Source organism: Leptodactylus fuscus, chromosome 10 (assembly GCF_031893055.1).
Source record: "Leptodactylus fuscus isolate aLepFus1 chromosome 10, aLepFus1.hap2, whole genome shotgun sequence".
In the NCBI taxonomy this organism is placed as follows: domain Eukaryota; kingdom Metazoa; phylum Chordata; class Amphibia; order Anura; family Leptodactylidae; genus Leptodactylus; species Leptodactylus fuscus.
In genome coordinates this window covers 84,965,558-84,989,456 of record NC_134274.1, presented here as the reverse complement: position 1 = coordinate 84,989,456, position 23,899 = coordinate 84,965,558, and the positions used below count along the sequence as shown (strand labels likewise).

General features: G+C 54.0%; 6 protein-coding genes and 1 pseudogene across 6 annotated transcripts; 4 read left to right on the top strand and 3 right to left on the bottom strand.

Annotated features, from left to right (window-relative positions):
* The first annotated feature begins 9,382 nt into the window (after positions 1–9,382).
* Positions 9,383–10,076, top strand: LOC142219299 (uncharacterized; annotated as a pseudogene).
* A 1,942-nt stretch (positions 10,077–12,018) lies between these two features.
* LOC142219254 (histone H2B type 1-O-like) lies at positions 12,019–12,466 on the bottom strand. Its single transcript, XM_075288200.1, has one exon. The coding sequence runs from the start codon at positions 12,449–12,451 to the stop codon at positions 12,071–12,073; it is 381 nt and encodes a 126-aa protein (XP_075144301.1). The 5' UTR covers positions 12,452–12,466; the 3' UTR covers positions 12,019–12,070.
* A 479-nt stretch (positions 12,467–12,945) lies between these two features.
* Positions 12,946–13,457, top strand: LOC142183596 (histone H3). The gene has a single exon (XM_075258736.1). It carries the CDS (start codon positions 12,956–12,958, stop codon positions 13,364–13,366), a length of 411 nt encoding a protein of 136 aa, XP_075114837.1. The 5' UTR covers positions 12,946–12,955; the 3' UTR covers positions 13,367–13,457.
* A 1,269-nt stretch (positions 13,458–14,726) lies between these two features.
* LOC142183542 (histone H2A type 2-B) lies at positions 14,727–15,278 on the top strand. The gene has a single exon (XM_075258666.1). The coding sequence runs from the start codon at positions 14,775–14,777 to the stop codon at positions 15,165–15,167; it is 393 nt and encodes a 130-aa protein (XP_075114767.1). The 5' UTR covers positions 14,727–14,774; the 3' UTR covers positions 15,168–15,278.
* A 1,224-nt stretch (positions 15,279–16,502) lies between these two features.
* Positions 16,503–17,145, bottom strand: LOC142183399 (histone H3). The gene has a single exon (XM_075258478.1). It carries the CDS (start codon positions 17,133–17,135, stop codon positions 16,725–16,727), a length of 411 nt encoding a protein of 136 aa, XP_075114579.1. The 5' UTR covers positions 17,136–17,145; the 3' UTR covers positions 16,503–16,724.
* A 459-nt stretch (positions 17,146–17,604) lies between these two features.
* On the top strand, positions 17,605–18,048 carry LOC142183400 (histone H2B type 1-O-like). Its single transcript, XM_075258479.1, has one exon. The coding sequence runs from the start codon at positions 17,640–17,642 to the stop codon at positions 18,018–18,020; it is 381 nt and encodes a 126-aa protein (XP_075114580.1). The 5' UTR covers positions 17,605–17,639; the 3' UTR covers positions 18,021–18,048.
* A 1,964-nt stretch (positions 18,049–20,012) lies between these two features.
* On the bottom strand, positions 20,013–20,740 carry LOC142182976 (histone H1.03-like). The gene has a single exon (XM_075257813.1). The coding sequence runs from the start codon at positions 20,719–20,721 to the stop codon at positions 20,035–20,037; it is 687 nt and encodes a 228-aa protein (XP_075113914.1). The 5' UTR covers positions 20,722–20,740; the 3' UTR covers positions 20,013–20,034.
* Positions 20,741–23,899: the final 3,159 nt, after the last annotated feature.

Here is a 23,899-nt window from a genome sequence, read left to right as displayed (position 1 = left end):
TAAGATTGGGAAAGGCTGTCTTACCTACAGGAATATCATCCCCACTACTGCACTAAGAGACGTAGAACCCAATTATACCTGATACCTCGCTTGCAGAGGACGACTGTCTGCCTAGACGCTGAGATTGTCAACCTTACCTATTGATATTTGGGGACCTCTCCCCTCCCTGTACCTAAGTGAATCTCCAAGAACACTCTTGTCTATGTTGTCATTTAGACTGATGCTCTCTGTTTGCTAGATGTTATAGTCTTGACCTCGTCCCTCTCCCTCACTTATATTGCATCCATCAAGATGGTTAAACCAAATAAAGACAAAGGCACAGACCTCGCTGGTACTCCCAATCAAACTAAACTCCAAAGTGACTTGCAAAAGTATCTTAGAAAGAAAAATCGACAATCTCCCGCCGGATCGCTGAAAATGGCGCCTGACCACAATAGGGAGCCTGACACAGGTGATGACTCGGATGCTGAGAGTAATATTGACCAGGACCGCCTGGAGGATAGCACCTTCTTAAGAACATTTCTACAACAAGCTCTGTCAGCCGCCCTAGACCCAGTTCTTCAGCAACTTGAGGATATTAGAGCGGAACTTCATCATATAGACAGTCGAGTCTCTTCTCTAGAAAGCGCATATCCTTCAATTAAATCTCATAATGACCTCACTACGTCTCAGCTGGCCCTGCACAAAGATTACATCGATTGTTCTCTTACTCTACTTCACCGCCCTCATCTCTTCTCTCTCCAGCAACCCTAAAAGGATTTTTGAAACTTTTCACTCCTTACTCACAGCCAAGGTGCAGACGCCATTCACAGTCCTTAGTGCTGATGACCTGGCCACGTATTTCCATGATAAAATTGATAAGATCCATCAGGAAATAACTGCCAAAGCCCCAGGTGGCATTGATCCCATCACCTACCATAGTACTGATCCCCTCACCAACCGCACTTCAGACTGTCTTTTCTCATCTTTTCAACCTGTTACAGAAGAGGAAGTCTCTCAGCTACTTTCTTCATCTCGCCCTACAACCTGCAGTAGTGACCCCTTCCCCTCGCACCTTCTCCAACCTCTGTCGCCTGCTGTCACGACTTGCCTTACTAAAATATTTAATCTCTCTCTCTCTCTCTCTCTCTCTCTCTCTCTCTCTCTCTCTCTCTCTCTCTCTCTCTCTCTCTCTCTCTTTCTCTTTCTCTTTCTCTTTCTCTTTCTCTTTCTCTCTCTCTCTCTCCATCCTCCTTCAAGCATGCTGTTATAACTCCGCTATTGGAAAAACCCCACCCTGTGCTGCTAACTATCGACCCATCTCTAACCCGCCCTTCATCTCTAAACTTTTGGAACGCCTGGTCTATTCTCGTTTAAACCGCTATCTCTCTGCTAACTCTCTGCTTGACCCCTTACAATCTCTGCACTCTACTGAAATGGCTCTCGCAAAAGTCTCCAATGATCTCCTAATGGCTAAATCCAATGGTGACTTCTCTCTTCTTATTCTTCTGGACCTCTCTGCAGCTTTTGACACTATTGATCATCATCTTCTCCTCCTCACTATGCTCCGCTCAGTCGGCCTCAACGCCACTGCGCTCTCCTGGTTCCCCTCTTATCTCTCAGACCGCACTTCCAGTGTATCATTTGCGGGCTCTGTTTCTTCCCCTCTTTCCCTTGCTGTTGGGGTTCCTCAGGGCTCGGTCCTAGGCCCCCTGCTCTTTTCTCTCTACACAGCCCCCATTGGACAAACCATCGCCAGATTTGGCTTCAGGTACCATCTTTATGCTGATGACACCCAATTGTACACATCTTCCCGTGACATCACCCCTGCACTCATACAGAACACTAGTGACTGTCTTTCTGCTGTCTCTAATATCATGTCCTCGCTCTATCTGAAACTAAATCTCTCTAAGACTGAACTACTACTGTTTCCACCATCTAACAGATCTGTCCCTGATATATCCATTGCAGTGTCAGGCCTTACTATAACTCCTAGGCAGCATGCCTGCTGCCTCGGGGTCATGTTTGACGCAGACCTTTCCTTCACCCCGCATATTGAATCACTCGCACGTTCATGTCACCTCCTCCTCAAAAACATCTCCAGAATACGCCCTTTCCTCACCAGAGAAACACTAAAGACACTTATTGTCTCTCTGATTCATTCTCGCCTTGACTACTGTAACGCCTTACTAATCGGTCTTCCCCTCACTAAACTCTCCCCTCTACAATCTATTCTGAATGCAGCGGCCAGGCTCATCTATCAGGCTAGACACTACAGCGATGCCTCGGGTCTGTGCCAGTTGCTACACTGGCTGCCTATTCATTATAGAATAAAATATAAAGTTATCATCCTCCTCCACAAGGCTCTCCATAATGCCGCACCTCCCTACATTTCCTCCCTCATCTCCGTCTACTGCCCAACCCGTGCTCTCCGTTCACTCAATGGCCTAACACTTACATCCCCTATTATCAGAACCTCCCACGCTCGTATACAAGACTTCTCCCGAGCTGCATCACTTCTCTGGAATGCTCTACCCTGGACAATAAGATTAACTCCCAATTTCTACAGTTCCAAATGCAAACTAACGACACATCTTTTCAGACAGGCCTATCACAATTTCTAACGTAAACCCTTCCATGCTATAATTAGAATCCCCAAAATTTAACCCTCCTCTGTCCCCGCTCCCACATTACCCCACATGATATGATGTCTTTTCCAGATAACTTTATTTGTCCAAGCTCCATCCACATGTTACAGGACACCACTAGTGATGGCTCATAAAGTTTTGTTTGTGTAATGACAGTAACCTCTATTACAAAAGTGTCTGACCCCTGTATAAGCAATGCCGCCCCTCCTACCTCTTGTGTCACCCCCCCTCTACCTCATAGATAGTAAGCTCTTGTGAGCAGGGCCCTCAGTCCCATTGTGTGAAATGACGTTCTTTGTTATGTATCTGTCTGTATTTGAACCCTACAAAATGTACAGTGCTGCGGAATATGTTGGCGATATATAAATAAATTTATTATTATTATTATTATTATTATTATTATTATTATTATTATTATTGTTGTTGTTGTTGTTGTTGTTGTTGTTGTTGTTGTTGTTGTTGTTGTTGTTGTTGTTGTTGTTGTTGTTGTTGTTGTTGTTATTATTATCAAAGAAAACCACAGTTGCTGCAAAACGTAAGACTTAAGTGGCTTTCTGAATCTTGTGCTAATGAGGCTTTGCAGTAAATTGCAATCCGAATGTCTGATCCTCAAGGAGTCTCTGGTGTGCCGGGAAATCAAGAGGATTAAAGCAGACAAGGTAGACTTGTACCGCCCGAGGTGCACCGCCGCAGGCATGACGCCGCCGATCGCCGGAGTGAAATCTGGCCCGCGGAAGTATTTTGAAAGTTGAAATTTTGACAAAGTGTCTACGGAAGTGGAAATTCTCTCAGGGGGAAGCTCCCCTCGGCCCTGCCCAGGAGGGTGAGCCCCATCCCGGTCTGGCGCTCGCTGCAGGAAGGCCTCCTCGGGGGCTCCGATTTTTTTTCAAAGTGTCTGCGGAAGTGGAAGTTCTCTCAGGGGGAAGCTCCCCTCGGACCCTGCCCAGGAGGGTGAGCCCCGGCCCGACTTGCCTCCCCTAGGCCCGCCCGGTCCGGAACCCGGTTCTCCCTGCAGACCTCGCCTCGGGGCAACCCTCCAACTCCACATCTCCCGGCACTTTCCGCCGGAGTCAAAAACAGCACTACCTCTTCCTTCCGCTGGCCCTCGAGAGTCCTCACCGCTCCCCCAGGCAGGCTTCCACGGGAGGCGGATCGGACCCCACCATTAAGCCCCCTGACAAACAGCCATCCCTGGAACTCTCTCCGGGCCCGACTATTAAGCCCCACCGCCGACCCTCCGGGGCCGACTATTAAGCCCACTGCCAGAGATAGCACTCATGGTAATCTCTCTGGGCCCGACTATTAAGCCCAACCGTGACTTATGCCGGGAAATGTGACTTATGCCGGGAAATGTGACTTATGCCGGCAAATGTGACTTATGCTGGCAAATGTGACTTATGCTGGCAAATGTGACTTATGCTGGCAAATGTGACTTATGCTGGCAAATGTGACTTATGCTGGCAAATGTGACTTATGCTGGCAAATGTGACTTATGCTGGCAAATGTGACTTATGCTGGCAAATGTGACTTGTCCGCCCAACCGTGACTTATGCTGGCAAATGTGACTTGTCCGCCCAACTGTGACTTATGCTGGCAAATGTGACTTGTCCGCCCAACCGTGACTTATGCTGGCAAATGTGACTTGTCCGCCCAACTGTGACTTATGCCGGCAAATGTGACTTGTCCGCCCAACCGTGACTTATGCCTGGAAATGTGACTTGTCCGCCCAACCGTGACTTATGCCTGGAAATGTGACTTGTCCGCCCTGTGCCTGGGCTTCCATGTATTGGATATCTCTGTCATGGTACGATAACCTTACATACAATTGCTATCTTTTAGAAACCCGAGACGGATGAAGAAGAACTGATTGTGCCGAATCCTGATGACATCACCCTTGCCTAAGGCGACCACTATTCTTCATTTTTCGTGGGCTAGTTATAAAATCCTACGAGGAGAGAGGACTATGTTTTTGGCTTGCCTGTGTCAATGGCTGCTCCGGTCATAAATCTTTATCTGTCATGATTTCTAAAGATTGCCTTATTGCCTGGTAGGCACAGCTCAGGTTATAACACTTTTGCAGTCCTGACTTCTCCACCTTCATTTCCTCTTTAGCTCCCAGGAGGTATCCGTTTCCTTTACATAGACTTAAGTAAGGTGGAGCGAGGGGTCGCTATTAGAGATGAGCGAACACTAAAATGTTCGAGGTTCGAAATCCGATTCGAACAGCCGCTCACTGTTCGAGTGTTCGAACGGGTTTCAAACCCCATTATAGGCTATGGGGAACATATACTCGTTAAGGGGGAAACCCAAATCCGTGTCTGGAGGGTCACCAAGTCCACTATGACACCCCAGGAAATGATACCAACACCTTGAAATGACACTGGGACAGCATGTCTAGGGGCATAAAAGTCACTTTATTTCATGGAAATCCCTGTCAGCTTGCGGTTTTCGCAAGCTAACTTTTTCCCATAGGAATGCATTGGACAGCGCTGATTGGTCGAATTCCGTATTCCATTCAGGTCCGACCTTAGACTCCGCCTCCTTCGGCAGAGCCAGCACTGATTGGCCGAAGGCTGGCCAATGCATTCCTATGGGTATGCAGAGACTCAGCTGTGTTGAGCCAGTTCTGCTCAACTACACCGTGTGCTGGTCAGCCCATCAGATGTAACAGAGCCGAGGGTGCACTAGAACCCTTGTGCACACTCAGCTCACGCTAATAGAATGCATTGGCCAGCGCTGATTGGCCAATGCATTCTATAAGCCTGATGAAGCAGAGCTGAATGTGTGTGCTTAGCTCAACTACTCCACCAGCGTAGTTGAGCTAAGCACACACATTCAGCTCTACTTCATCAGGCTAATAGAATGCATTGGCCAGCGCAGATTGGCCAGAGTACGGAATTCGACCAATCAGCGCTGGCTCTGCTGGAGGAGGCGGAGTCTAAGGTCGGACCAGAATGGAGACTGGTGTGGAGTGATCTTAGACTCCTCCTCCTCCAGCAGAGCCAGCGCTGATTGGTCAAATTCCGTACTCTGGCCAATCAGCGCTGTCCAATGCATTCCTATGGGAAAAGGTTTATCTCACAAAAATCACAATTACACACCCGATAGAGCCCCAAAAAGTTATTTTTAATAACATTCCTACCTAAATAAAGGTTATCCCTAGCTATCCCTGCCTGTACAGCTATCCCTGTCTCTTACTCACACAGTTCACATTCTCATATGACCCGGATTTGAAATCCACTATTCGTCTAAAATGGAGGTCACCTGATTTCGGCAACCAATGACTTTTTCCGATTTTTTTCAATGCCCCCGTTGTCGTAGTTCCTGTCCCACCTCCCCTGCGCTGTTATTGGTGCAAAAAAATGCGCCAGGGAAGGTGGGAGGGGAATCAATTTTTTTTGGAGTTTGCCACGTGATGTTCGATTCGAATCGAACACATCGAACAGCCTGATATCCGATCGAACATGTGTTCGATAGAACACTGTTCGCTCATCTCTAGTCGCTATGACTGTTCTAGTTCTAGTACAAGCCTCACATAAATGACAGTACAGTGCGTTCTGCTAATCTGACACCCAGTAGCCCTGAAGTCTGGATGGTCTAGGGTAACAGAATATACCTGATGGCGTGTTTCGGGATAGGCATAGGGAAAGTCAGACTCTTCAGATGAGCAACTTGGCTTATAACCACTAGTCTGCTGCCATGTTGGAATTGGTGCCTGGCCCCGGGGCTCTTGCTGTCCACATTGGCTTATCTGTCTATTGGTGATGGTATGAACTATGTAGAGAATATCACATTATCCTAAGGAGTATCACAGAATACAGCCCATACCATTGAATCCTCCTGCACCATGTGATGGTACCCAACAGCCCTGCCACTGCGAATGATACATCCTGTCACTCAGGGCCGCCATCAGGAATTTTGGGGCCCCATAAAGCCTAAGTGTCTGCCCGCCCCCCCCTGCCATTTTTGCTTTGCGCGCCGCGAGAAATTTAGCCCCACCCACTGTTATGTTGACTCCGCCTACTCATTAATTTCCCATTTGCCCGCACACTGTATAATCCTCCTACAGTCACCCGTAAATTATATGTCCCCCTCCGTCTCTCCCCTAGCTTCATATACACCCTTCATCTGCCCTCAGATTCATGTCCCCTCCATCTCTGCCCCCAGATTCATGTCCCCTCCATCTCTGCCCCCAGATTCATGTCCCCTCCATCTCTGCCCCCCGATTCATGTCCCCACATTTCTGCCCACAGATTCATGTCCCTCCATCTCTGCCCCCAGATTCATGTCCCCCCATCTCCATACCTCCCAACTTTTGAAGAGCTAAAAGAGGGACAAAATGTGTGGCGCGCTTAGCGCGCCGCAACAAATTTAGCCTCACCCACTTTTGTGTTGACTCCGCCCACTCATTAATTTTTCATGTGCCCACACACAGTATAATCCTCCTACAGTCACCCGTAAATTATATGTCCCCCCTCTATCTCTCCCCCAGTTTCATATACACCCTTCATCTGCCCCCAGTTTCATGTCCCCCTTCCATCTCTGCCCAGGGATTCATGTCCCCACATCTCTGCCCCCAGTTTCATGTCCCCTCCATCTCTGCCCCCAGATTCATGTCCCCACAGTGTCATGCCGTCCCCTCCTTCATCTGCCCCAGTGTCATTCCGTCCTCTCTTTCATCTGTCCCCAGATTCATGTCCCCACAGTGTCATGCCGTCCTCTTCTTCATCTGCCCCCAGATTCACGTTCCACCTCCACATTAAACTTACCTTCTCCTCCGCTCCCTCGCCGCTCTCTGCGCGTCTCTCTCGTTGACACATGCGGCTGAAGGAAGGAGCTGACACGGGTCAGCTCCACGCTTCGCCGCTGGGTGTCTCTCTCGCTGACACATATGCGGCTGAGCCGGGTTCCGGCTCAGCCGCATATGTGTCACCGAGAGAGGCGGCAGCGGCGAAGTGAGGAGCTGACACCGGCTCAGCCGCATATGTGTCAGCGAGAGAGGCGGCAGCGGCGAAGTCAGGAGCTGACACAGGTCAGCTCCTCTCTTCAGCCGCATATGTGTCAGCGAGACAGGCGGCAGCGGCGAAGCGAGGAGCTGACCTGTGTCAGCTCCTCGCTTCAGCCGCGTATGTGCTCAACTCAGATCTGCGTCCTCTGGCCGGGCCCCTGACACCAGTAGCAGTAGTACTGGCCTATTGGCGGACCTGCTGTCACTGTTTTATGTCCACTAGTTTCAGGGCATGTCTGGCTGAGTAGGGGCAGAGGTGGGAGCTGTGACCACATGTGGCACAATAAGATAGACAGGAGCAAAGATCATATCTGTCTGAATATGGAAATAAAATCAATCAGACCTTTTTCTAGCCTGGCAGAGGTTGTCAGCAGGATGTAGTTCTATCGATCTACAGGCTAATAAGCCGCCCCTCCGATCCATCTAATCATACATCTTTTGTGAATACGCCATAACTCCCGGGAATAAAACATATCGGTGTAATGTGCCTAACAAGAGATCCCAAATGCTTTGAGAAGTCGGGGTACGCCAGACCTGCAGCTTCAATGATACTCCATTCCCAGATGCAACCCTTGGGGACACTTGGCCAATATCCAGCATATTTTAGGGTTCCTACATAGTTAGGGTTTCTGGATCATCTGCTGGCGTCTGGATGGTCATAAAAACATAAATATGGCGGAAATGTCATTGATGTCATCATATTTTATTTCCAGTTTTTGGGCAGTCACGCTTTCACACTGACACCTGGAGCTGCTACTTCTGACTGCAATCCCCACACAACGACTTGCTGTATGGCCGTGTGTCTATCTGTAATGTGTCTTACTGTGCTGTTGGTTGTGGATTGTAATTGCCATACAGATCGCACAGGGTCTAAACTGACACATTGAAGCAAAGACAAACTTTTCAATAGTTCATGATGGTAGTGATTGTCAGGTTTGGATCACTATCACCTTGTATGCATCCCATCCTATATAATACGTGTAACTGCAGGAGACTGAAATCACCTCCAGCCATCATCCCATCCTACACGCCTCTGTGCAGACAGCTGTATATACACAATGTCCCCGCTTTTCTATTCTGCCCGGTGTATAGACATTGCTGCAGGGCAGAGCCCCATGAGAAGCGGCCCCCCTGTCTGCAGTATATATACATATATATATATATATATATATATATATATATATATATATATGTATCTATCTGATGTGAGGACAGGGAGCCGGCAGTGAGCGGAGCCGCCGCCTGTGTTACCCTCCCCGGCTCTCAGCAGCTCCAGCTTGTCCCCGCATCGTACAATCAGCTTCCTGTAGCATAGAGCTTGTGGTAAAGATCCCGGGGATGGTGACAAGCGCCGGGAATAGAAGGGGGCAGCTCCCGCAGCGGTTTCATCTTCCTGCATAGATAGTGATGGACAGATGTGGGGGTGCTATGGCGGAAATCCCGGGGCCTCCTCTCCGCACCACCCCCGCACCTCCGCCAGTGACGGCCAGGGACTGTTAGGGAGGATGTCGGGGAGTGGGGAGACACGAAGAATGGAAGCTCTCCTGTCCGGTTCTAGCCGGTAATGGGCTCTGATCCCGGGCAGGGAAGCACACGGGGAGAGCGGAGCTTGACTCTGGCCCTGTGCTGAGTGACAGCCAATAGGAGGTGAGGCCGAGGCCGCTCAGCAGCCAATCAGTGCGCACCGCTGTGCATATAAGAGGCGGCGGCTGCTTCGGCCCCAGTGTTTTCCCGTCTAGGAAAGGAATTAGAGCTCGATTCGTATCATGGCAGAAACCGCGCCCGCCGCTGCCGCTGCTCCCCCTCCCGCCGAACCGGCCGCCAAATCCAAGAAGCAGCCGAAGAAAGCAGCCGCAGGGGGCGCCAAGAAGAGCAAGAAATCCTCCGGTCCCACCGTGTCCGAGCTGATCGTCAAAGCCGTGTCCGCCTCCAAGGAGCGCAGTGGGGTGTCTGTGGCCGCCCTGAAGAAGGTGCTGGCGGCTACGATACAGACAAGAACCGCAGCCGTGTCAAGCTGGGCCTTAAGGCTCTGGTGACCAAGGGAACCCTGATCCAGGTGAAAGGCAGCGGCGCCTCCGGCTCCTTCAAGCTGAACAAGAAGCAGGCGGAGAGTAAGGACAAGGCGGCCAAGAAGAAGCCTGCAGCGGCCAAGCCCAAGAAAGCTGCCGCCAAGAAGCCCGCGGCTAAGTCTCCTAAGAAGGCGCCGACCGCGGCCAAGAGCCCGAAGAAAGCCAAGAAGCCTGCCGCGGCCGCCAAGAAGGCGGCTCCTAAAGCCAAGAAGGTGACGAAGAGCCCGGCTAAGAAGGCGGCTAAGCCCAAAGCTGCCAAGAGCCCAGCTAAGAAGGCTGCCAAGCCCAAAGCTGCCAAGAGTCCGGCTAAGAAGGCTGCTAAAGCCAAGAAGCCCGCGGCTAAGAAATAAGCCCGAGCCGCCCTGTACTTGTCCCACAAAGGCTCTTCTCAGAGCCACCACCTTGTCCCGGCAGAGCTGTATGATCGCTATCTCCCCAGCCAGCGGGGGGGCGGGGGCGTCATATTAACGGCAATCCTATGACCAGGGCTCCATTCCCGTATCCGCACCGACACATGAGCGGTCACTACAGGGTAACATCCCCGCAGGTTTCTCCAGGTGACCGGTCCAGCGGGGTAGTAATGAGGACTAAAAGCTGAGGCCGCTGAGGGTTTATAGGGGCAGTAATCCAGTAGATTGGCCGCGCATCCTCCTCGTTACTGGCGGGGGCCTCTGTCTGGATAAAGGGGGAGGAGGAGGAGGAGGAGGAGGAGGAATTGTCAGTATGTCTGAGCTACACAATCCCTGCAGTCCCGAATGCAGCCTGATGCCGGGGGTCGCTGCGGTGTACGGCGGGCGGCTGTGTGCGTGCTTGTGGTAGGGGGACAAACGATACATACTCCCAGGTCTGTATCAGATCAGCGGGGAACGAGCCTGGACGCCCGGGAGGTTGTACTGGGGGAGAAGGGGGATGAGGCTGGGTGACAAGCGCTCTCAGGGGAGCCCCCGCCTGACACTACTCGTTCCTACACAGGCTGAGGAGGGGGCTCCCCTGAGAGCTCTTGTCACCCAGCCTCATCCCCTTCTCCCCCAGTACAACCTCCCGGCGTCCAGGCTCGTTCTCCCCTGAGAGCGCACACCGTTATTTCGGGGTCACTTCTGGACCCAGAAACTCGGATCTTTGCTGCCTCCTGTTCAGCGTGTTCTCTTGTATTTATAACGCACTGTCTGTGCTGCAGCTGAATGACTTGTCTGGGGGAGCTCCGGCTCCCAGCAGTAGGTTTGTGATGACACTGGGGCGGGTGGAGAAAGCCGGCAGACGTCCATTGTCTCCGGGGCCGAGCTGAGAGCGGCAGCAGGGACAGGGAGAGGCGGCGAGAACTGTAGGATATGAGCGGGAAAGCTCCGAATCACTAACGGGTGAAAGTTCTGCCAATCAGAGGAGGAAAGCAGGGGAGGGGGGGAGTGGCTTCAGGACACGCCCCATAATTGCGTCATCATAGCAGGGTTCTCCTTCTGGTCCGACCACTCTCTATATAAAAAGGCGGCTGTGCGGAGGGACGCTTATTCTAGTCTGTCAGCAGCAGCACAGAAGATGTCCGGTCGCGGTAAAGGAGGGAAAGGTCTCGGCAAGGGCGGTGCCAAGCGGCACAGGAAGGTGCTCCGGGATAACATCCAGGGCATCACCAAGCCTGCCATCCGCCGTCTAGCTCGCAGAGGAGGCGTCAAGCGCATCTCCGGTCTCATCTATGAGGAGACTCGCGGTGTCCTGAAAGTCTTCCTGGAGAACGTCATCCGTGACGCCGTCACCTACACCGAGCACGCCAAGAGGAAGACCGTCACCGCCATGGACGTGGTGTACGCGCTCAAGCGCCAGGGCCGCACTCTCTACGGCTTCGGAGGTTAATTCCGCCGCTCCCCGACTCTCTACTACATAACCCAAAGGCTCTTCTCAGAGCCGCCACATCCTCCAGAGAACAGAGCTGTCCCCGCCACCCACCTCTCCTCTGCCCTCTAGGGCTGGAGCTGTGGCTGCGGCTACTGTAGGAATACCGGAGAGCGTGGAGATAAACGCTCTTAAGCTTCAGGGAACGTGTGAACAAATGCATAAATCTTAAGAGCGTTCCTGTCGCTGTACAGTGTGCACTGCCTAAAGTTTCTCCTTTACTTTGCCAGTGTGCGCAGATGTAGATACACGCGATAGATACGAGGTTATCAGGCGGATAAGTTCCTTCGCCTTGAGGATAATACAAACAGTGCGGTGTAACGTCCATAAATACAATGACAAAACGGATCGGGATAAATAAAGCCTCTGGTCCGGGGAATAAACACCAGAAATGAAGGGCTCAGCAGCTCTAGTGTGGAAGGGGTGGGGGGGCTCTTAGAAGAGCCTTTGGGGTGATAGTACAGAGCAGGTGATGGAGCCGATTACTTGGCGCTGGTGTACTTGGTGACGGCCTTGGTGCCCTCGGACACGGCGTGCTTGGCCAACTCTCCGGGCAGCAGCAGGCGCACGGAGGTCTGGATCTCCCGGGAGGTGATGGTGGAGCGCTTGTTATAGTGAGCCAGGCGGGAGGCTTCTCCTGCGATGCGCTCAAAGACGTCGTTGACGAAGGAATTCATGATGCTCATGGCCTTGGAAGAAATGCCGGTGTCGGGGTGGACCTGCTTCAGCACCTTGTACACGTAGATGGCATAGCTCTCCCTCCTGGCCCTCTTACGCTTCTTGCCGTCCTTCTTCTGGGCCTTGGTCACGGCTTTCTTGGAGCCCTTCTTGGGCGCTGGGGCAGACTTGGCGGGATCAGGCATGGTAGCACGGCGATCTTTTCCCACACGAGAATGAGAGAAAATAATGTCTGTGCTCCTCCCAGCGCAGCCCTATTTATAGGCGGGCTATGCAAATGAGCGCCGCTGTCTGCGCGCTGTTCTACTGGACCAGCAAGTCATGTGACCAGTGCCAGCATCATAATCCCCGCCCTCCGCAGCTGATTGGCGCTTCCACCAGGTTTGAATTTCCCTCCGTTTCTCTCCTCAGGTTTACAGGTTCTAATCGCCTCGTTATGTTGCGGGGGGGAACGCCACAGATTGTCCCCTGTGTAGCCTGATGCATGCCGGCGGGGGCTGTACAGCGCCGTGCTGCACGGGGTCTGGGGGAGGGGCATGAGCGCTAATGCTGGACTGTAGAAATAAACCAATGAGATGGAGGGGGCGGGCTTTCCATGAGCCAATGAGGACGAGCCCCGGCTGTATAAATATGTCGCTCTTTCCGCTCCTCAGCTCATATCACCGCTGTGTAACGTCTATACTGAAGCGATGGCAAGAACCAAGCAGACCGCCCGCAAATCCACCGGAGGGAAAGCTCCCCGCAAGCAGCTGGCCACTAAGGCCGCCAGGAAGAGCGCTCCCGCCACCGGCGGAGTGAAGAAGCCTCACCGCTACCGCCCTGGTACAGTCGCTCTGCGTGAAATCCGCCGCTACCAGAAGTCCACCGAGCTGCTGATCCGTAAGCTTCCCTTCCAGCGCCTGGTTCGAGAGATCGCCCAGGACTTCAAGACGGATCTCCGCTTCCAGAGCTCCGCCGTCATGGCCCTGCAGGAAGCTAGCGAAGCTTACCTGGTCGGGCTCTTTGAGGACACCAACCTGTGCGCCATCCACGCCAAGAGGGTCACCATCATGCCCAAAGACATCCAGCTGGCCCGCAGGATTCGTGGGGAGAGGGCTTAAATCTGCCCAGGCACCGTCTGACAACACAAAGGCTCTTCTCAGAGCCACCAAATCCTCCCTCAGACGAGCTGTAGCCGTTGTCTTTCTCCTCTCGGGAGGGGAGAAGAGAAGCCGGTACTATTCCGTTATCGGGCCAGCAGCAGCGCATTTCAGCACCAGCTTTCGGGACAGCAGTTCAGTTCAGCAGCGGGAATTACAATGACATCCGAGGACTGCTGGCCCGATGCTTGTGCCCAGTAGCCAGTACATCAATGACCCCCCCTCCATCTCCTCCTCCTTCCAGTGCTGCCCCCCAGCTCTCCTTACATCTACCCCGTACCCTCTCCCCGCCACATGACTAAGCCGATGCTGGCCCGATGATAGAGGCCGTGCTTGTGTGTAGTAGGCAGTACATCGATCGATGCCCTCATCCTCCTCTTCCTTCCAGTGCTGCCCCCCAGCTCTTCTTACATCTGCCCCGTACCCTCTCCCTGTAATAGGCCTCACCGTAAATCTTGAGCAATGAATGCTACTAGATAGCCGCCGGACGCTGCAGAAAGTTTGTCCCTCCGGCTCGCTGTAGCTCACCGTTCCTATAGTCGGCGTGTTTCTTGTCAGGGCCTGGATTGAGCCCCGGTGTCTTTCCTTTCGGTCTCGGTACTAGCGCTGAGGTGAGGCCTAGTCGTGTGGCGGGGAGAGGGTACGGGGAAGATGTAAGGAGAGCTGGGGGGCAGCACTGGCAGGAGGAGAAGGATGGGGGAGGGGGGGTCATCGATGTACTGGTTACTGGGCACAAGCATCGGGCCAGCAGTCCTCGGATGTCATTGTAATTCCCGCTGCTGAACTGCTGTCCCGAAAGCTGGTGCTGAACTGCGCTGCTGCTGGCCCGATAACGGAATAGTACCAGGAATTCATGACGACCATGGCCTTGGAGGAGATACCGGTGTCGGGGTGGACCTGCTTCAGCACCTTGTACACGTAGATGGCATAGCTCTCCTTCCTGGCCCTCTTACGCTTCTTGCCGTCCTTCTTCTGGGCCTTGGTCACGGCTTTCTTGGAGCCCTTCTTGGGCGCTGGGGCAGACTTGGCGGGATCAGGCATGGTATAACACGGAGATCTCTTTCACACGAGAATGAGAGAAAGTAATGTCTGTGCTCCTCCCAGCGCAGCCCTATTTATAGGCGGGCTATGCAAATGAGCGCCGCTGTCTGTGCGCTGTTCTACTGGACCAGCAAACCATGTGACTTTTGCAAGCCCCGCCTGCTGAAGCGGATTGGTGGTTCCACAAATCTGGCCTCTATTGGCGGCTTGAGATGTGTCCAATGAGAGTTGCAGGAGGGCGGGGCAGAACTATATATATAAGGCAGGAGGAGCCGGTACAGGGCAGGATATTCTGTGTTCCATTACAGTAACTGACGATCCACGAACCATGTCTGGACGCGGCAAGCAAGGAGGCAAAGCTCGTGCTAAGGCCAAGACCCGCTCATCCCGGGCGGGACTTCAGTTCCCCGTCGGTCGTGTGCACAGGCTTCTCCGCAAGGGCAACTACGCCGAGAGGGTTGGTGCTGGTGCTCCCGTCTACCTGGCGGCCGTACTGGAGTATCTGACCGCTGAGATCCTGGAGTTGGCTGGTAATGCTGCACGGGACAACAAGAAGACCCGCATCATCCCCCGTCACCTGCAGCTGGCCGTGCGCAATGACGAGGAGCTGAACAAACTGCTGGGTGGCGTGACCATCGCCCAGGGAGGCGTCCTGCCCAACATCCAGGCCGTGCTGCTGCCCAAGAAGACCGAGAGCAGCAAGCCCAGCAAGAGCAAGTGAGCGCCGCTCCCACCCCATCCGTCTATACAAGCAAAGGCTCTTCTAAGAGCCACCACCTTGTCTACAGCAGAGCTGCCTCCTGTCTACAATACGGGCTGTCCGTCTATTCTGAAGCCAACTCCTGGCCCGACCGGCGGCCCTTACAGGGAAGCACCGTGGGGTGACTGAGCGGGAGGAGGATTCACTCTGTAGGGAGATGTGGTGCGGGCGCGGGGTTTTGTGTCAGGTCGGGCTGGTGGTAATCTGCTAATGCTCTCTTCCCAGGCAGGTAGTATAAGCGGAGCTTAGATATAACGAACGGGCGGGCGGGCGCGCGCTGATACAAAGCCGAGGTGAGCGCCGGCTCCTCCGGGTGACGCTTTGTCTTTTCTCCCCGCTCACACGGTTGGTGGTTTTGAAATTCCCGCTCAGTCGCAGTGACCGTTACAATCCGCGCGAGAGCCGGCAGCGTCACGTGGCGCAGAGAGAAGGGGCGCGAATTTCAAAACCTCCCCAGAGCTGAGCCCTCTCCCACTGAAGAAGATTCAGCAGCGGACTGGGGCGGCCCTCAGGTTATTGTAGAAGGATGTGCGGAGTAGGCATATACTAGGTACGGAGAGGAGGGAGGGAGATGTGGTTGCGGGCGCAGGGTCTTGTCAGTTAGGGATAGTAATGGCTGTGCTCATCCTAATCCTCTCTCCCCGCCAGGGCACAGCCCACGGTGGCAGGCTTACAAGTGCCGATGAAACGGGCGTTAAAGGGCTGATCCGGGTGAACCTTTGTCTATCTCCCCGCTCACACGGTTGGTGGTTTTGCAATTCCCATTCAGTGACCGTTACAACCCGCGCGAGAGCCGGCAGCGTCACGTGGTGCAGAGAGAATGGGCGCGAATTTCAAACCCTCCCCAACTGAAGAAGATTCAGCGGCGCTCAGGTCATTGTAGAAGGCGCTAGGGAGAGATGCGCGGAGTAGGCACATACTAGCGACGGAGAGGAGGGAGGGAGGGAGATGTGGTGCGGGCGCAGGGTCAGTTAGGGATAGTAATGGCTGTGCTCATCCTAATCCTCTCTCCCCGCCAGGGCACAGCCCACGGTGGCAGGTTTAGAAGTGCCGATGAAACGGGCGTTAAAGGGCTGATCCGGGCGAACCTTTGTCTATCTTCCCGCTCAATCGTAGATTCCCATTCATTCAGTGACCGTTACAACCCGCGCGAGAACCGGCAGCGTCAGGTGGTGCAAAGGGAGAAAGGACGCGAATTTCAAGCCTCCGCCTGTCTATTACATCCTCCGCTGCTGCTGCTGCGAAGTAAGATTGAGTCAGCAGTCAGTGGGGGCGGCGCTCAGGTTACTGTAGAGGGCGCTGCAGTTACATATGTGCCTGTTATACATACAAAGGAGGGAGACGAGATATCGCTAACTCAGTGACTGTAAGGGAAAGGGTAACCTCTCTATTAGCAGCCAGTGAAGGCTTCTCTTCTCCCCTCCCGAGAGGAGAAAGACAACGGCTACAGCTCGTCTGAGGGAGGATTTGGTGGCTCTGAGAAGAGCCTTTGTGTTGTCAGACGGTGCCTGGGCAGATTTAAGCCCTCTCCCCACGAATCCTGCGGGCCAGCTGGATGTCTTTGGGCATGATGGTGACCCTCTTGGCGTGGATGGCGCACAGGTTGGTGTCCTCAAAGAGCCCGACCAGGTAAGCTTCGCTAGCTTCCTGCAGGGCCATGACGGCGGAGCTCTGGAAGCGGAGATCCGTCTTGAAGTCCTGGGCGATCTCTCGAACCAGGCGCTGGAAGGGAAGCTTACGGATCAGCAGCTCGGTGGACTTCTGGTAGCGGCGGATTTCACGCAGAGCGACTGTACCAGGGCGGTAGCGGTGAGGCTTCTTCACTCCGCCGGTGGCGGGAGCGCTCTTCCTGGCGGCCTTAGTGGCCAGCTGCTTGCGGGGAGCTTTCCCTCCGGTGGATTTGCGGGCGGTCTGCTTGGTTCTTGCCATCGCTTCAGTATAGACGTTACACAGCGGTGATATGAGCTGAGGAGCGGAAAGAGCGACATATTTATACAGCCGGGGCTCGTCCTCATTGGCTCATGGAAAGCCCGCCCCCTCCATCTCATTGGTTTATTTCTACAGTCCAGCATTAGCGCTCATGCCCCTCCCCCAGACCCCGTGCAGCACGGCGCTGTACAGCCCCCGCCGGCATGCATCAGGCTACACAGGGGACAATCTGTGGCGTTCCCCCCCGCAACATAACGAGGCGATTAGAACCTGTAAACCTGAGGAGAGAAACGGAGGGAAATTCAAACCTGGTGGAAGCGCCAATCAGCTGCGGAGGGCGGGGATTATGATGCTGGCACTGGTCACATGACTTGCTGGTCCAGTAGAACAGCGCGCAGACAGCGGTGCTCATTTGCATAGCCCGCCTATAAATAGGGCTGCGCTGGGAGGAGCACAGACATTATTTTCTCTCATTCTCGTGTGGGAAAAGATCGCCGTGCTACCATGCCTGATCCCGCCAAGTCTGCCCCAGCGCCCAAGAAGGGCTCCAAGAAAGCCGTGACCAAGGCCCAGAAGAAGGACGGCAAGAAGCGTAAGAGGGCCAGGAGGGAGAGCTATGCCATCTACGTGTACAAGGTGCTGAAGCAGGTCCACCCCGACACCGGCATTTCTTCCAAGGCCATGAGCATCATGAATTCCTTCGTCAACGACGTCTTTGAGCGCATCGCAGGAGAAGCCTCCCGCCTGGCTCACTATAACAAGCGCTCCACCATCACCTCCCGGGAGATCCAGACCTCCGTGCGCCTGCTGCTGCCCGGAGAGTTGGCCAAGCACGCCGTGTCCGAGGGCACCAAGGCCGTCACCAAGTACACCAGCGCCAAGTAATCGGCTCCATCACCTGCTCTGTACTATCACCCCAAAGGCTCTTCTAAGAGCCCCCCCACCCCTTCCACACTAGAGCTGCTGAGCCCTTTATTTCTGGTGTTTATTCCCCGGACCAGAGGCTTTATTTATCCCGATCCGTTTTGTCATTGTATTTATGGACGTTACACCGCACTGTTTGTATTATCCTCAAGGCGAAGGAACTTATCCGCCTGATAACCTCGTATCTATCGCGTGTATCTACATCTGCGCACACTGGCAAAGTAAAGGAGAAACTTTAGGCAGTGCACACTGTACAGCGACAGGAACGCTCTTAAGATTTATGCATTTGTTCACACGTTCCCTGAAGCTTAAGAGCGTTTATCTCCACGCTCTCCGGTATTCCTACAGTAGCCGCAGCGACAGCTCCAGCCCTAGAGGGCAGAGGAGAGGTGGGTGGCGGGGACAGCTCTGTTCTCTGGAGGATGTGGCGGCTCTGAGAAGAGCCTTTGGGTTATGTAGTAGAGAGTCGGGGAGCGGCGGAATTAACCTCCGAAGCCGTAGAGAGTGCGGCCCTGGCGCTTGAGCGCGTACACCACGTCCATGGCGGTGACGGTCTTCCTCTTGGCGTGCTCGGTGTAGGTGACGGCGTCACGGATGACGTTCTCCAGGAAGACTTTCAGGACACCGCGAGTCTCCTCATAGATGAGACCGGAGATGCGCTTGACGCCTCCTCTGCGAGCTAGACGGCGGATGGCAGGCTTGGTGATGCCCTGGATGTTATCCCGGAGCACCTTCCTGTGCCGCTTGGCACCGCCCTTGCCGAGACCTTTCCCTCCTTTACCGCGACCGGACATCTTCTGTGCTGCTGCTGACAGACTAGAATAAGCGTCCCTCCGCACAGCCGCCTTTTTATATAGAGAGTGGTCGGACCAGAAGGAGAACCCTGCTATGATGACGCAATTATGGGGCGTGTCCTGAAGCCACTCCCCCCCTCCCCTGCTTTCCTCCTCTGATTGGCAGAACTTTCACCCGTTAGTGATTCGGAGCTTTCCCGCTCATATCCTACAGTTCTCGCCGCCTCTCCCTGTCCCTGCTGCCGCTCTCAGCTCGGCCCCGGAGACAATGGACGTCTGCCGGCTTTCTCCACCCGCCCCAGTGTCATCACAAACCTACTGCTGGGAGCCGGAGCTCCCCCAGACAAGTCATTCAGCTGCAGCACAGACAGTGCGTTATAAATACAAGAGAACACGCTGAACAGGAGGCAGCAAAGATCCGAGTTTCTGGGTCCAGAAGTGACCCCGAAATAACGGTGTGCGCTCTCAGGGGAGAACGAGCCTGGACGCCGGGAGGTTGTACTGGGGGAGAAGGGGATGAGGCTGGGTGACAAGAGCTCTCAGGGGAGCCCCCTCCTCAGCCTGTGTAGGAACGAGTAGTGTCAGGCGGGGGCTCCCCTGAGAGCGCTTGTCACCCAGCCTCATCCCCCTTCTCCCCCAGTACAACCTCCCGGGCGTCCAGGCTCGTTCCCCGCTGATCTGATACAGACCTGGGAGTATGTATCGTTTGTCCCCCTACCACAAGCACGCACACAGCCGCCCGCCGTACACCGCAGCGACCCCCGGCATCAGGCTGCATTCGGGACTGCAGGGATTGTGTAGCTCAGACATACTGACAATTCCTCCTCCTCCTCCTCCTCCTCCCCCTTTATCCAGACAGAGGCCCCCGCCAGTAACGAGGAGGATGCGCGGCCAATCTACTGGATTACTGCCCCTATAAACCCTCAGCGGCCTCAGCTTTTAGTCCTCATTACTACCCCGCTGGACCGGTCACCTGGAGAAACCTGCGGGGATGTTACCCTGTAGTGACCGCTCATGTGTCGGTGCGGATACGGGAATGGAGCCCTGGTCATAGGATTGCCGTTAATATGACGCCCCCGCCCCCCCCGCTGGCTGGGGAGATAGCGATCATACAGCTCTGCCGGGACAAGGTGGTGGCTCTGAGAAGAGCCTTTGTGGGACAAGTACAGGGCGGCTCGGGCTTATTTCTTAGCCGCGGGCTTCTTGGCTTTAGCAGCCTTCTTAGCCGGACTCTTGGCAGCTTTGGGCTTGGCAGCCTTCTTAGCTGGGCTCTTGGCAGCTTTGGGCTTAGCCGCCTTCTTAGCCGGGCTCTTCGTCACCTTCTTGGCTTTAGGAGCCGCCTTCGGCTTCTTGGGGCTCTTGGCCGCCTTCTTGGCGGCCGCGGCAGGCTTCTTGGCTTTCTTCGGGCTCTTGGCCGCGGTCGGCGCCTTCTTAGGAGACTTAGCCGCGGGCTTCTTGGCGGCAGCTTTCTTGGGCTTGGCCGCTGCAGGCTTCTTCTTGGCCGCCTTGTCCTTACTCTCCGCCTGCTTCTTGTTCAGCTTGAAGGAGCCGGAGGCGCCGCTGCCTTTCACCTGGATCAGGGTTCCCTTGGTCACCAGAGCCTTAAGGCCCAGCTTGACACGGCTGCGGTTCTTGTCTGTATCGTAGCCGCCAGCAGCCAGCACCTTCTTCAGGGCGGCCACAGACACCCCACTGCGCTCCTTGGAGGCGGACACGGCTTTGACGATCAGCTCGGACACGGTGGGACCGGAGGATTTCTTGCTCTTCTTGGCGCCCCCTGCGGCTGCTTTCTTCGGCTGCTTCTTGGATTTGGCGGCCGGTTCGGCGGGAGGGGGAGCAGCGGCAGCGGCGGGCGCGGTTTCTGCCATGATACGAATCGAGCTCTAATTCCTTTCCTAGACGGGAAAACACTGGGGCCGAAGCAGCCGCCGCCTCTTATATGCACAGCGGTGCGCACTGATTGGCTGCTGAGCGGCCTCGGCCTCACCTCCTATTGGCTGTCACTCAGCACAGGGCCAGAGTCAAGCTCCGCTCTCCCCGTGTGCTTCCCTGCCCGGGATCAGAGCCCATTACCGGCTAGAACCGGACAGGAGAGCTTCCATTCTTCGTGTCTCCCCACTCCCCGACATCCTCCCTAACAGTCCCTGGCCGTCACTGGCGGAGGTGCGGGGGTGGTGCGGAGAGGAGGCCCCGGGATTTCCGCCATAGCACCCCCACATCTGTCCATCACTATCTATGCAGGAAGATGAAACCGCTGCGGGAGCTGCCCCCTTCTATTCCCGGCGCTTGTCACCATCCCCGGGATCTTTACCACAAGCTCTATGCTACAGGAAGCTGATTGTACGATGCGGGGACAAGCTGGAGCTGCTGAGAGCCGGGGAGGGTAACACAGGCGGCGGCTCCGCTCACTGCCGGCTCCCTGTCCTCACATCAGATAGATACATATATATATATATATATATATATATATATATATATATATATATATATATATATATATATATGTATATATACTGCAGACAGGGGGGCCGCTTCTCATGGGGCTCTGCCCTGCAGCAATGTCTATACACCGGGCAGAATAGAAAAGCGGGGACATTGTGTATATACAGCTGTCTGCACAGAGGCGTGTAGGATGGGATGATGGCTGGAGGTGATTTCAGTCTCCTGCAGTTACACGTATTATATAGGATGGGATGCATACAAGGTGATAGTGATCCAAACCTGACAATCACTACCATCATGAACTATTGAAAAGTTTGTCTTTGCTTCAATGTGTCAGTTTAGACCCTGTGCGATCTGTATGGCAATTACAATCCACAACCAACAGCACAGTAAGACACATTACAGATAGACACACGGCCATACAGCAAGTCGTTGTGTGGGGATTGCAGTCAGAAGTAGCAGCTCCAGGTGTCAGTGTGAAAGCGTGACTGCCCAAAAACTGGAAATAAAATATGATGACATCAATGACATTTCCGCCATATTTATGTTTTTATGACCATCCAGACGCCAGCAGATGATCCAGAAACCCTAACTATGTAGGAACCCTAAAATATGCTGGATATTGGCCAAGTGTCCCCAAGGGTTGCATCTGGGAATGGAGTATCATTGAAGCTGCAGGTCTGGCGTACCCCGACTTCTCAAAGCATTTGGGATCTCTTGTTAGGCACATTACACCGATATGTTTTATTCCCGGGAGTTATGGCGTATTCACAAAAGATGTATGATTAGATGGATCGGAGGGGCGGCTTATTAGCCTGTAGATCGATAGAACTACATCCTGCTGACAACCTCTGCCAGGCTAGAAAAAGGTCTGATTGATTTTATTTCCATATTCAGACAGATATGATCTTTGCTCCTGTCTATCTTATTGTGCCACATGTGGTCACAGCTCCCACCTCTGCCCCTACTCAGCCAGACATGCCCTGAAACTAGTGGACATAAAACAGTGACAGCAGGTCCGCCAATAGGCCAGTACTACTGCTACTGGTGTCAGGGGCCCGGCCAGAGGACGCAGATCTGAGTTGAGCACATACGCGGCTGAAGCGAGGAGCTGACACAGGTCAGCTCCTCGCTTCGCCGCTGCCGCCTGTCTCGCTGACACATATGCGGCTGAAGAGAGGAGCTGACCTGTGTCAGCTCCTGACTTCGCCGCTGCCGCCTCTCTCGCTGACACATATGCGGCTGAGCCGGTGTCAGCTCCTCACTTCGCCGCTGCCGCCTCTCTCGGTGACACATATGCGGCTGAGCCGGAACCCGGCTCAGCCGCATATGTGTCAGCGAGAGAGACACCCAGCGGCGAAGCGTGGAGCTGACCCGTGTCAGCTCCTTCCTTCAGCCGCATGTGTCAACGAGAGAGACGCGCAGAGAGCGGCGAGGGAGCGGAGGAGAAGGTAAGTTTAATGTGGAGGTGGAACGTGAATCTGGGGGCAGATGAAGAAGAGGACGGCATGACACTGTGGGGACATGAATCTGGGGACAGATGAAAGAGAGGACGGAATGACACTGGGGCAGATGAAGGAGGGGACGGCATGACACTGTGGGGACATGAATCTGGGGGCAGAGATGGGGACATGAATCTGGGGGCAGAGATGGAGAGGGGACATGAATCTGGGGGGACATGAATCTGGGGGCAGAGATGGAGGGGACATGAAACTGGGGGCAGAGATGTGGGGACATGAATCCCTGGGCAGAGATGGAAGGGGGACATGAAACTGGGGGCAGATGAAGGGTGTATATGAAACTGGGGGAGAGATAGAGGGGGGACATATAATTTACGGGTGACTGTAGGAGGATTATACTGTGTGTGGGCACATGAAAAATTAATGAGTGGGCGGAGTCAACACAAAAGTGGGTGAGGCTAAATTTGTTGCGGCGCGCTAAGCGCGCCACACATTTTGTCCCTCTTTTAGCTCTTCAAAAGTTGGGAGGTATGGAGATGGGGGGACATGAATCTGGGGGCAGAGATGGAGGGACATGAATCTGTGGGCAGAAATGTGGGGACATGAATCGGGGGGCAGAGATGGAGGGGACATGAATCTGGGGGCAGAGATGGAGGGGACATGAATCTGGGGGCAGAGATGGAGGGGACATGAATCTGAGGGCAGATGAAGGGTGTATATGAAGCTAGGGGAGAGACGGAGGGGGACATATAATTTACGGGTGACTGTAGGAGGATTATACAGTGTGCGGGCAAATGGGAAATTAATGAGTAGGCAGAGTCAACATAACAGTGGGTGGGGCTAAATTTCTCGCGGCGCGCAAAGCAAAAATGGCAGGGGGGGGGGGCAGACACTTAGGCTTTATGGGGCCCCAAAATTCCTGATGGCGGCCCTGAGTGACAGGATGTATCATTCGCAGTGGCAGGGCTGTTGGGTACCATCACATGGTGCAGGAGGATTCAATGGTATGGGCTGTATTCTGTGATACTCCTTAGGATAATGTGATATTCTCTACATAGTTCATACCATCACCAATAGACAGATAAGCCAATGTGGACAGCAAGAGCCCCGGGGCCAGGCACCAATTCCAACATGGCAGCAGACT

Bases quoted from the DNA above. Each gene is read 5' to 3' on its own strand.
- LOC142219254 (XM_075288200.1), bottom strand. From the start codon at position 12,451: ATGCCTGATCCCGCCAAGTCTGCCCCAGCGCCCAAGAAGGGCTCCAAG.
- LOC142183596 (XM_075258736.1), top strand. From the start codon at position 12,956: ATGGCAAGAACCAAGCAGACCGCCCGCAAATCCACCGGAGGGAAAGCT.
- LOC142183542 (XM_075258666.1), top strand. From the start codon at position 14,775: ATGTCTGGACGCGGCAAGCAAGGAGGCAAAGCTCGTGCTAAGGCCAAG.
- LOC142183399 (XM_075258478.1), bottom strand. From the start codon at position 17,135: ATGGCAAGAACCAAGCAGACCGCCCGCAAATCCACCGGAGGGAAAGCT.
- LOC142183400 (XM_075258479.1), top strand. From the start codon at position 17,640: ATGCCTGATCCCGCCAAGTCTGCCCCAGCGCCCAAGAAGGGCTCCAAG.
- LOC142182976 (XM_075257813.1), bottom strand. From the start codon at position 20,721: ATGGCAGAAACCGCGCCCGCCGCTGCCGCTGCTCCCCCTCCCGCCGAA.